At 34.3% G+C, this 10,176-nt stretch overlaps 1 protein-coding gene across 1 annotated transcript; it reads right to left on the bottom strand.

Annotated features, from left to right (window-relative positions):
- Positions 1–2,738: 2,738 nt before the first annotated feature.
- KLRD1 (killer cell lectin like receptor D1) lies at positions 2,739–8,414 on the bottom strand. Its single transcript, XM_012537215.3, has 6 exons — positions 8,222–8,414; positions 6,797–6,889; positions 6,587–6,649; positions 4,994–5,145; positions 4,121–4,224; positions 2,739–3,307 (listed from the first exon to the last, which is right to left on the bottom strand). Exons 1-6 carry the CDS (start codon positions 8,250–8,252, stop codon positions 3,187–3,189), a joined length of 564 nt encoding a protein of 187 aa, XP_012392669.1. The 5' UTR covers positions 8,253–8,414; the 3' UTR covers positions 2,739–3,186.
- Between the last annotated feature and the right edge of the window lie 1,762 nt (positions 8,415–10,176).

Raw genomic sequence — 10,176 nt, 5'->3', positions numbered from 1 at the left:
TTTAACTAAAAATATTATAAATTACTCATAGGTGATAGGTTTATACTGAATAAGCAGTATGATTTTGGCCGCCTCTAAGATTTAATTTCTTCACCCATAAAATAATAATAAATATTTACCTAAATAATACATAAATAAGAAATAAAATAATACCCACATTTTCCACATACTTAATAATGAAGTTTAAATTAAATTACATATTGTATGTATAAACTAAAAAAAGTTTTAGTTTAATTTTAGGTGTAAAAGGTAATTCATATTCACATTTCATTTATAAAAGGCTCTTACATATTCAGTAGTGATTATTTCAAAAAGAAAAAAAATTATTTTTCACTCGTGTTGTTCAGAGGCGAGATTCTTTACTTGTCTTTTTCCTAAAATTTTAGAACCTACTATTTTATTCTTTGTAAGTCCTTCACTATAAAGAACTTTACTACATGATTTACATTATTGATACAAGATGCATTTCATTTTCTTTTACTTTTTAAAATACCCACACCAGGTTTTGTTAATATTCTTTGTCTTCCTCCCTCCCTCCCTCTCCCCCTTTTTTTCTGTCTTTCTCCGTTTCTTTCTTTGTTTCTTTGCTTCTTCTTGCAATTTGTGAAATTATTAACTTAGTAAACGTGGCTCTGTGAATTAAACACATGTCTAATGCCCTAGATCCCTGTCTTTTTCATGATAGTGTCTTTATTTTAATGTTATATTTCATTACACATTAAGAATTAACTTATTTTAGGGCTTTCCTGGTGGCACAGTGGTTGAGAGTCCGCCTGCCGAGGCAGGGGACACGGGTTCGTGCCCTGCTCCGGGAATATCCCACATGCCGCGGAGCAGCTGGGCCCGTGAGCCATGGCCGCTGAGCCTGCGCGTCCGGAGCCTGTGCTCTGCAACGGGAGAGGCCACAACAGTGAGAGGCCCGCGTACCGCAAAAAAAAAAAAAAAAAAAAAATGTTGTTCCCATCCCAAGGACTACAAAGATATTTTCAGGATGAAGGAAAATAGAATGCAGGTAAGAGTGGCAGAAAAAATAATAAAAATGAAATGGGTCAGATGGTCCTGGATTGACTGTGATTAGTATGATGGGGCCAGATGTGAGCAGGCCACTGCCATGGGTGACCAGTACTCTTCATTCGAATCAGCACTTTCCATCACAATGCCCTGAAAAGATATGGGAGCTTAAAAAAACATCTGAGCTATAATTGGGTGGCAACAGGAATTTTCTTCCCTCGATGGAGACAATTTTGACATAGATTACTCTCTGAAATTAGACATCATCTGTCATATTTAACACCTTCCGTTCCCTCATTGTTCTTGCAGCATTGTAATAAATGTTCATGAGTTCTCAGGAAAAAAAAAAAAAGGCTGATTGAACTCTGGACACTTCATAGTGTAATGATATGAAAGTAACAATTTGAACCTATACTTTAATGTGGCTAAATAAATACAGTTGAGATTCATCCTGGACAAAAATTATGAAAATAGACTATCCTTGGTTCATTACAGAGAAAACTACTCTAGGTAGGAAAAAACAAAGAAACACACAAAAAACTCAGAGGAAATTTTTGTGGGAAGAGGACAGATTGATGGGACAGTTGGAACAGAAAAGTATTTATTTTCATTATAAGCTTGCCTATAATGTTCTTTTTAAATTCAATTAAACTATATTATTATGAAAATCACATGGACAGCAAAGGCAAAACATTTCAAATATCTAGAAAGTGCAATGCATGTTCACTTAGTCCAAGTTAAACATTTGAAAGATGTTATAGTCTATCCTGAATTTTGCATAGTATAACTTAAGTGCATTTTTCCTAAGTCAACCTGCATACAAGAATGTGAAGAGTTCAAGCTGTAGTACTATTATATTTATATTTTGAGAAATAAAACATAAGAGGCTCTTTCCTCTTCCTGACTCTTTGTATTTTAAAAATCAACTTTGGGTTCTTAATTATTATTATTTAATTAAAATATAAAACTAGAGAGCAAATATAGATGTCAATACACAATTTTTAAGATGTAGATGCAACAATTACAAAAAGGGAATTGGCTTTTGATATCTGTGAGGTTGGGAAAATCTCTTCCAGGTCAGACGGGCATCAGAACTCATTGTGTTCCCACCCTTTCTTTTACCTATTTAGAAATCCTTCAATAAAATGAGCCAGCCCCTCCTCCACCCCCCCCCCCCAAAAAAGGGTAATTATTGGGTTGGCCCAAAAGTTCATTTGGGTTTTTCTGTAACATCTTACAGTATTTAGTTTTTGGTACATACTTTTAGGAAAAGGCTTTGGGGACTGGCTAGAGATTAAAATCTTCAATGTACATGTAAGAATGGCTTTTTTTTTACTGATGGATAAGCATAGGCAAGAAAGATAGGTGGAGTAAAGAAATAAGTATTATAAATTTATATGATCAGGGCTTAGATGCCCTTGCCTCTTGCAAAATATGAAAGCAATCACGTGAGACCATATATTTGGCCAGAGACTTCCAACTGTTCTGCAGAACTCTGTAGCATCAAGAGAAGACACACAAATGTGTTCCCCTCTGAGGCCAGGTGACACATATGAAGAAACTATTATATGGCACTTCCAGCTCTAAATTAGAACATATAGATGTATAGAAATCCAGAAAGAACTGAAAAGGAACACTAAAATTATTTTTACTTCCGGAAAAAGAGAGATGAGGATGGGACTTCTCAACTCAGTACGCCACACAAAGGACTGATACGATGTGATATATATTATTTGGCATGAATTAAGTTTTATTTAAATTTCTGCGGAGAGTTTCCAAGAATATATGCATAAACTATTAAATTCACTATTTACCATATACATTAATATTCATGAAATTACTTGTCTGGACTATAATTTTAGGTGTAGGCACACATTTCATCCATTTTAAGACACATGGCAAAATTTAAAAATTATAACTATATATGATGATGGATGTTAATTAGACCTAGTGTCTAGTTATTGTTATGTTGTATACTTGAAGCTAATGTAATGTTATATGTCAATTATATCTTGATAAAAAATTTAAACACATTTTCAAATACATGAAAATTATGATTGATAAGACACAATTTGAAACATTTTACAGATCCCAGAAGTAGGTAGTTAGTAATATATGTTACCATTCTAAGTATACTGAATCTTCATTGCACACCCCTTCTGCCCCAAGAGACATCTAAATAAGCTGTTGCTTACAGACATAACGATATTGACTCCCACAGTCTGTATCCAAATCTCCTCCGCTTGGGTTATATATTATGCAGTTCTTTGGATTTAGAGAGTGAAGGGATGGAAATCTGTAATGAAGAATAATGTTTTAATATATTGGGAAAAGGAAATGAGAATGTTCAAGAATGATGTTTTTGTTAAATGATAGAACTACAGACATTTTAAAAGCATTTTAATGAGATATTACCACATTGAGACATTATCTTTTTTTCATTCAAGTCGTTTTCACAATTTCAGAGTACAATGTTACAAAAACTCGGCTATTGCATCAATAATCAATAGCAATGAAGTTGGGGATTTTTTTGTTTTTGCTGTTGTTTTTAATGGTTTTGGTATGTTATATACTTTACTTCTAAGATGCATCTGCTAATCTAGTCTAGGGAAAAAATCAGAGCATAAAACCTGTCATTGTATGATACTGTAAATCCCATGTTTATGAATGAAAATGAGATTTGAAGATTACAAATACACAGAAAATAAGCCCAGAATGTTTGAAATATGGGATGATGCTGAGAATATTGGGCTCCACCAGAATAAGGAAAATAGTGGATATACTCTTTTCTCTGGATGGCTTTTGTGTATGTGAGAATCTGTATATGTACATACATATCCAAGTGCTTGTACCAAGGCAGGAAATAAAAGCATATATCAAAAGCTCTTTTAGAGTCACAAGTACACTAACTTCATCTCACTTGAGCATACACTTGGGTGTTGTGGTTGGGACTAAAATTGTTATTCTGTTGTATCAATTCTCTTTTCTGTATTCTCACGTCCTAAACAGGATATCTTACCTACAGTGTTCCTGGATGTTACGTTCTCTGATCAGATCTAAGGATAAACTCAAAAAGAACAGAAAAAGGTTTTGAGTGCCAGAAACTTACAGATCTTGGGAGACAGTAGAATTATCCTCCCACAACCAGGCATGATGTTCTTCACTGTAAGAGAGTCCAATCCAGTAATAATAGGAAATGAAGTTCATAAAATGCTGTTTGGAAAAAAAGACCAACATATTAATCTATTTTGAATCTACTCTAGGGATCAGGTACTTTTAAGAAAGCCAGTGTCTATTATTCAGATTCAGTTTTTCAATTATACAAACTAAAATCATTTTTAACTTTTAATTTAGGAGGTATAGTCAAGTCACATGCCTCATATTTCTCATTCATCAGGCCCATTCATTTATGGAGGAAAACGTACCACAAAATCTCACTTCTTGAAAGAATGAAAAACGTCATAAAGGGAATTAGAGCTTTCATGGAACACTTCCTTCACAGGGGATCAGCAATCAAATTTGATCCCAAACCAACAGTATCTTGAGGGATAAATCTTAGCACAGGTTCTGCATGGAGCTAGAGAAAATTTTCACTTTTTCTTAAGAGTTGGGTAATTGTTTTATAATATTCTTCATATTCATTCCAAGAGTGATAACAAAAGCTATATAATTACAAAACAAATTATAAATTCAATCAATGAACTAAAAATTCAAAGTCCTTTGAATAAAAATAATGATCTATTATTTATTCTTTGAATTCTCTCTAAAAAGTTTCTTGTACTTTAGCTGTCACATTCCTATAATGTAAATCTTTGAGAAATTTTGTGTAGATTGTTTGACTGTTTCAAAGTGTAGGAAATTAGTTCAAATATAACTGCCTATTTACTATCTGATTAAAGACTTGAATCAAAGTATTCAGCTTACTTAGATAATATTTTCCTAGGTCAAAAAAATTGTAGAAAAATCAGAATTAAATACATGCCAGTTCATTTCTGTTTTGTATCTGAAGTAGGCTGGAATTCTGAGAAACACAAAAATTTCTACTGTCCTTCCATGTTTTTGATTCACTAGAAAGGAAGTAACAGCTGCATTGGTAGCCAATCCACTTTTCTCGGCAAGAACAGCAGCCAGATCCTAAGAGAAAAAACAAAACATGACTTGATGACATTGGCGATTCCGTTGTTTTCAGTGCTATTTACTCATTTGTTATTTAATGTTTTCTACAACTATTCTTTGAGAATTTACTGCATACACCACAGTTCAGGGGATATTAATCTGAATGACACAGACATGACCCTTCTTCCTCATGAAGATTATATTCTAGAGATAGAGACAGAATTATACAAATTTCAGTCATTTATGAATTATATTTAATGATAATTTGTGTAAGTATACACAAGAAATTCAGTATGTTAAAATACTGTGTAGCAGAGTATAGGATGGGGGGCGGTTAGAAGAACCTCTTTTGAGGAAGTGACCCAAAGTTGAACTCTGCTGTGTAATTAAAAGTGAACTAGATAAAAGAGATATTTAAAGGAGGAAAGCATTTTAGCATATTTCCTGAGTCAGAAAATAATTCTGGATACTTTATTTCAAAATGAAGTTAATAAAGCACTTAGCTTGAAGTCTGACCATCCAGTTTACTAGTGATAGTGTCTTCAACATTTACCATCCTCAGTGATAAAAGTCATATTATGTGGTAGGCACTCAAATCTTTGTCAAATGAGTGGTGCTGAGATTGTAGAGTTGAATGGGCTACCAGAGGCTGGGATGTGGGGGAAATGGGGAGCTGTTGGTCAAAAGGTACGATCTTCCATTTAGAAGATGATTAAGTTTTAGGGATCTACTGTGCATCATTATAACTAGAGTTAACAGTACTGTATTATATACTTGGGAGAGTTGCTACAAGAGAGCTTCTTAAACATTCTCACCACAAAAAGACATGATAGTTGTGTGACATGATGGAGGTGTTAGTTAATGCTATGGTGGCAATAATATTGTAATAAGTGAATCATTGTACACTTTAAACTTACATGATGTCATATGTCAATTATATCTCAATAAAGTTGGAAAAACGCTGAGGGAAAAAAGATATGAATGAAGTGCTATATGAACACAGAAGATGATGAGACATCATTTAGGAAAAGATATGTTTAAAAATATCTTTGAGCTGACGTTCACTGGTTAAGTAGAGTTTAGAATTGCAGAAATCTCTGTGCTTCTTTCTGAGTTATGGAAGAAGCGGAGGTACAGGTAAAGAGGTATCAAAGTATGTGTTATGAAACACAAGCAGGCACTTAGGATCAGCTACAATATTTACTGTAATTTGCTTTTGTTACTTAAACATGAGCAGTCACATAGGAAAAATAGGTCACTTCCGGCTAATATTTTCCTTATTACTTAATATATAAATGACACACATTCAATGTAATTTAATAAACTAAGTTAGCAATAAAATGAGACTATCCTATAATTTCTATTACTAAGCATAATATCCCTTCATGCTTCTGTGTGAGAAAAACAAGAATATTTCATTCTCTAACAGCACTAAAGTTTTCCAAAGTATGGAACCCACCTTCCTGGAGATCTGTGGAGGGTCCTGGAGAGAATGTCGGCTGAACATTTTGTTTAGTAAATGCTGTAAGAAGTAATTAGAAATTTACTTCATCAGACACAGATTTATGAAATAACAAAATATTACACATTAGCAAAATGAAACCTTTATTGTAAGGCAGTTTCATCACAATTTTGATCTTTTTATATAGTCTTGATTAGAAAAACTTACAATTTTTCAACAAAACTCCCAAAGCAGCCACCAACAAAAGGCACATTACTCCTAAGACCCCAGAAACCAGCCTCCATGGAGTGGTCTGAAAAGCTATAAAGAAAGAGAGATAGGGTAAAGATTTAAAGAACAAACACAGGAGCTGAAGTTCTTAAAAGCAGAAACCAGTGAGAGAATCCAAAAAGTTCCCTGGTTTAATAACCCCATAATTTTGTCAATGAAATGTTGGAAAATGAAGACATTCCATTTAGAACTCCACCCAATACCAAAAATTTTATATGATGTACTTTATTCTTCAGTGAGATTAGCCATACCTTTTCCTCTTTATCAGCTCTATCTTATCAAACTGTACTTACCACTTATTTTTAAATTTGACAAAGAAGCTTAGAGATCTGTAGTAAAAAGAGATCAACAGGCACCAAGTTCGGTCTTGTGGGCTGATATAACAAACTCTTAGTTTTGTAACAGCAACAAAAAAATCACAAGATAGAGAATCTGATTCCCATTAGGTAGCTGAGAAAATGTAGGATCCATTAATAATGTTATTTTCTCAAGGAATCAGAGCTATTAAGTACCCAAGTCAGAAATCAAATGAAAGTTTGTCTAGACCCAGAGTCTTTCATTTAAATGACATGTATTCCATCATTGTTACAGTAATATTAATACTACTTGGGAGTGTGTCCTTCTGCTAATCTCAGTGTATTCGCTACTCTGAGAAATGTCAGGCTGCTCATAGCTTTGTAGAGGCTGTACTGTGAAGAGAAGACATGGTGTGATGAGAGGTTCCCCAACCAATGTAGCGGTAATAACTTGGGAACCTGAGTTCATTTCACAGTACATTGAATTATGATATGTAAAAAACCACTTTTTTACAGGAACCATTTTTTACATGTATTACGTCTTCTCATACCAAAAATTACTTGATCACAGGCATTTCCCCTAAAGTAATTTAGCATCAGGAGATTCTGCATTAACATTAGAGTACTCCCAAAGGGTGTTGTCATTCACAACAGTTCAATGTGTCAAACTGTTAATCTGGGTGGTTTTGGGGATGTCACAACACAAATGGTAAATTAAAAAAAAAACACTTTTAAACATTTTGTTGATAATATTTAACATTCTCTATTTATTTTCATGCTAGAATTATGTTGTTTATATTTTTCCTGGTAAATTCAGATGCCAATCAGAATTTAGAGCTATCCCTGTCAGAATCCACTCTTTAAACCTGTTGGAAAAATCTTTACAAAATCATTTCTAAGTTACAGAATGATCAGAAAAATGAAATTAAAGTAGAAAGTACAGATACATGGGGAGCCTAAAAATGTATACTTTTGTCCTAAAGCGTTGCCTCAAATTAGCCATACCCACAAGATATTTTTCCTGGTTATTTTAATTTTTTCATTTTATGACTTGGGCTGCACATACCTGCCATATGAAATGTTGTTCCAGTGTTCATGCAGGAAAGGCACGATGGCTGCTTGTTCAAGAACTGGGTTAGATCACGGAGCTGAGCTGTAGGCTAAGGAACCTGAAAATTGTGTATGAAGAAATTTTTTAAAAAAGAAAACTTGTGCATTCAAGTGTGCGTGCATCATCTGCTGATGAGACACAGATGTGTAGTATGAACAAGAAGCAGTAAAATCACTATCTTCTAAAATGTTTCTGGAACCACAATACAGGAAATTCTCACTGAACTTGTGCAATGCACACCCTTTGACTATCACAAAAGAAGGTGACAGGAAGTTTTTTTCATGTTTAAAGGTAAATTTACTTGGTATAATAAAATTCCACACATAATTTTACTTTTTTTAAAAAATTTATTTATTTATTTATTTACTTTTTATTTTTTATTTATTTTTTTACATCTTTTTTTTTAACATCTTTATTGGAGTATAATTGCTTTACAATGGTGTGTTAGTTTCTGCTTTATAACAAAGTGAATCAGTTATACATATACATATGTTCCCATATCTCTTCCCTCTTGCGTCTCCCTCCCTCCCACCCTCCCTATCCCACCCCTCCAGGCGGTCACAAACCACTGAGCTGATATCCTTGTGCTATGCGGCTGCTTCCCACTAGCTATCTACCTTACGTTTGGTAGTGTATATATGTCCATGCCTCTCTCTCGCTTTGTCACAGCTTACCCTTCCCCCTCCCCATATCCTCAAGTCCATTCTCTAGTAGGTCTGTGTCTTTATTCCTGTCTTATCCCTAGGTTCTTCATGACATTTTTTTTCTTAAATTCCATATATATGTGTTAGCATACGGTATTTGTCTTTCTCTTTCTGACTTACTTCACTCTGTATGACAGACTCTAGGTCTATCCACCTCATTACAAATAGCTCAGTTTCGTTTCTTTTTATAGCTGAGTAATATTCCATTGTATATATGTGCCACATCTTCTTTATCCATTCATCCGATGATGGACACTTAGGTTGTTTCCATCTCTGGGCTATCGTAAATAGAGCGGCAATGAACATTTTGGTACATGACTCTTTTTGAATTATGGTTTTCTCAGGGTATATGCCCAGTAGTGGGATTGCTGGGTCATATAGTAGTTCTATTTGTAGTTTTTTAAGGAACCTCCATACTGTTCTCCACAGTGGCTGTATCAATTTACATTCCCACCAACAGTGCAAGAGGGTTCCCTTTTCTCCACACCCCCTCCAGCATTTATTGTGTCTAGATTTTTTGATGATGGCCATTCTGACTGGTGTGAGATGATATCTCATTGTAGTTTTGATTTGCATTTCTCTACTGATTAATGATGTTGAGCATTCTTTCATGTGTTTGTTGGCAGTCTGTATATCTTCTTTGGAGAAATGTCTATTTAGGTCTTCTGCCCATTTTTGGATTGGGTTGTTTGGTTTTTTGTTATTGAGCTGCATGAGCTGCTTATAAATTTTGGAGATTAATCCTTTGTCAGTTGCTTCATTTGCAAATATTTTCTCCCATTCTGAGGGTTGTCTTTTGGTCTTGTTTATGGTTTCCTTTGCTGTGCAAAAGCTTTGAAGTTTCATTAGGTCCCATTTGTTTACTTTTGTTTTTATTTCCATTTCTCTAGGAGGTGGGTCAAAAAGGATCTTGCTGTGATTTATGTCATAGAGTGTTCTGCCTATGTTTTCCTCTAAGAGTTTGATAGTGTCTGGCCTTATATTTAGGTCTTTAATCCATTTTGAGCTTATTTTTGTGTATGGTGTTAGGGAGTGATCTAATCTCATACTTTGACATGTACCTGTCCAGTTTTCCCAGCACCACTTATTGAAGAGGCTGTCCTTTCTCCACTGTACATTCCTGCCTCCTTTATCAAAGATAAGGTGACCATATGTGCGTGGGTTTATCTCTGGGCTTTCTATCCTGTTCCATTGATCTATATTTCT

This window comes from Orcinus orca, chromosome 11, assembly GCF_937001465.1.
Source record: "Orcinus orca chromosome 11, mOrcOrc1.1, whole genome shotgun sequence".
NCBI lineage: Eukaryota > Metazoa > Chordata > Mammalia > Artiodactyla > Delphinidae > Orcinus > Orcinus orca.
The sequence above is the reverse complement of the archived record's forward strand: the minus strand, read 5'-3'. Positions and strand labels throughout refer to the sequence as shown.

Excerpts from the sequence above, each read along its gene's own strand:
- KLRD1 (XM_012537215.3), bottom strand. The coding sequence starts at position 8,252 with ATGAACACTGGAACAACATTTCATATGGCAG. Across the intron at positions 6,650-6,796 it reads GGGAGTTTTGTTGAAAAATT|CATTTACTAAACAAAATGTT; the intron begins GTAAGTTTTTCT and ends TACTTCTTACAG. Across the intron at positions 5,146-6,586 it reads CTCCACAGATCTCCAGGAAG|GATCTGGCTGCTGTTCTTGC; the intron begins GTGGGTTCCATA and ends TTTTTCTCTTAG.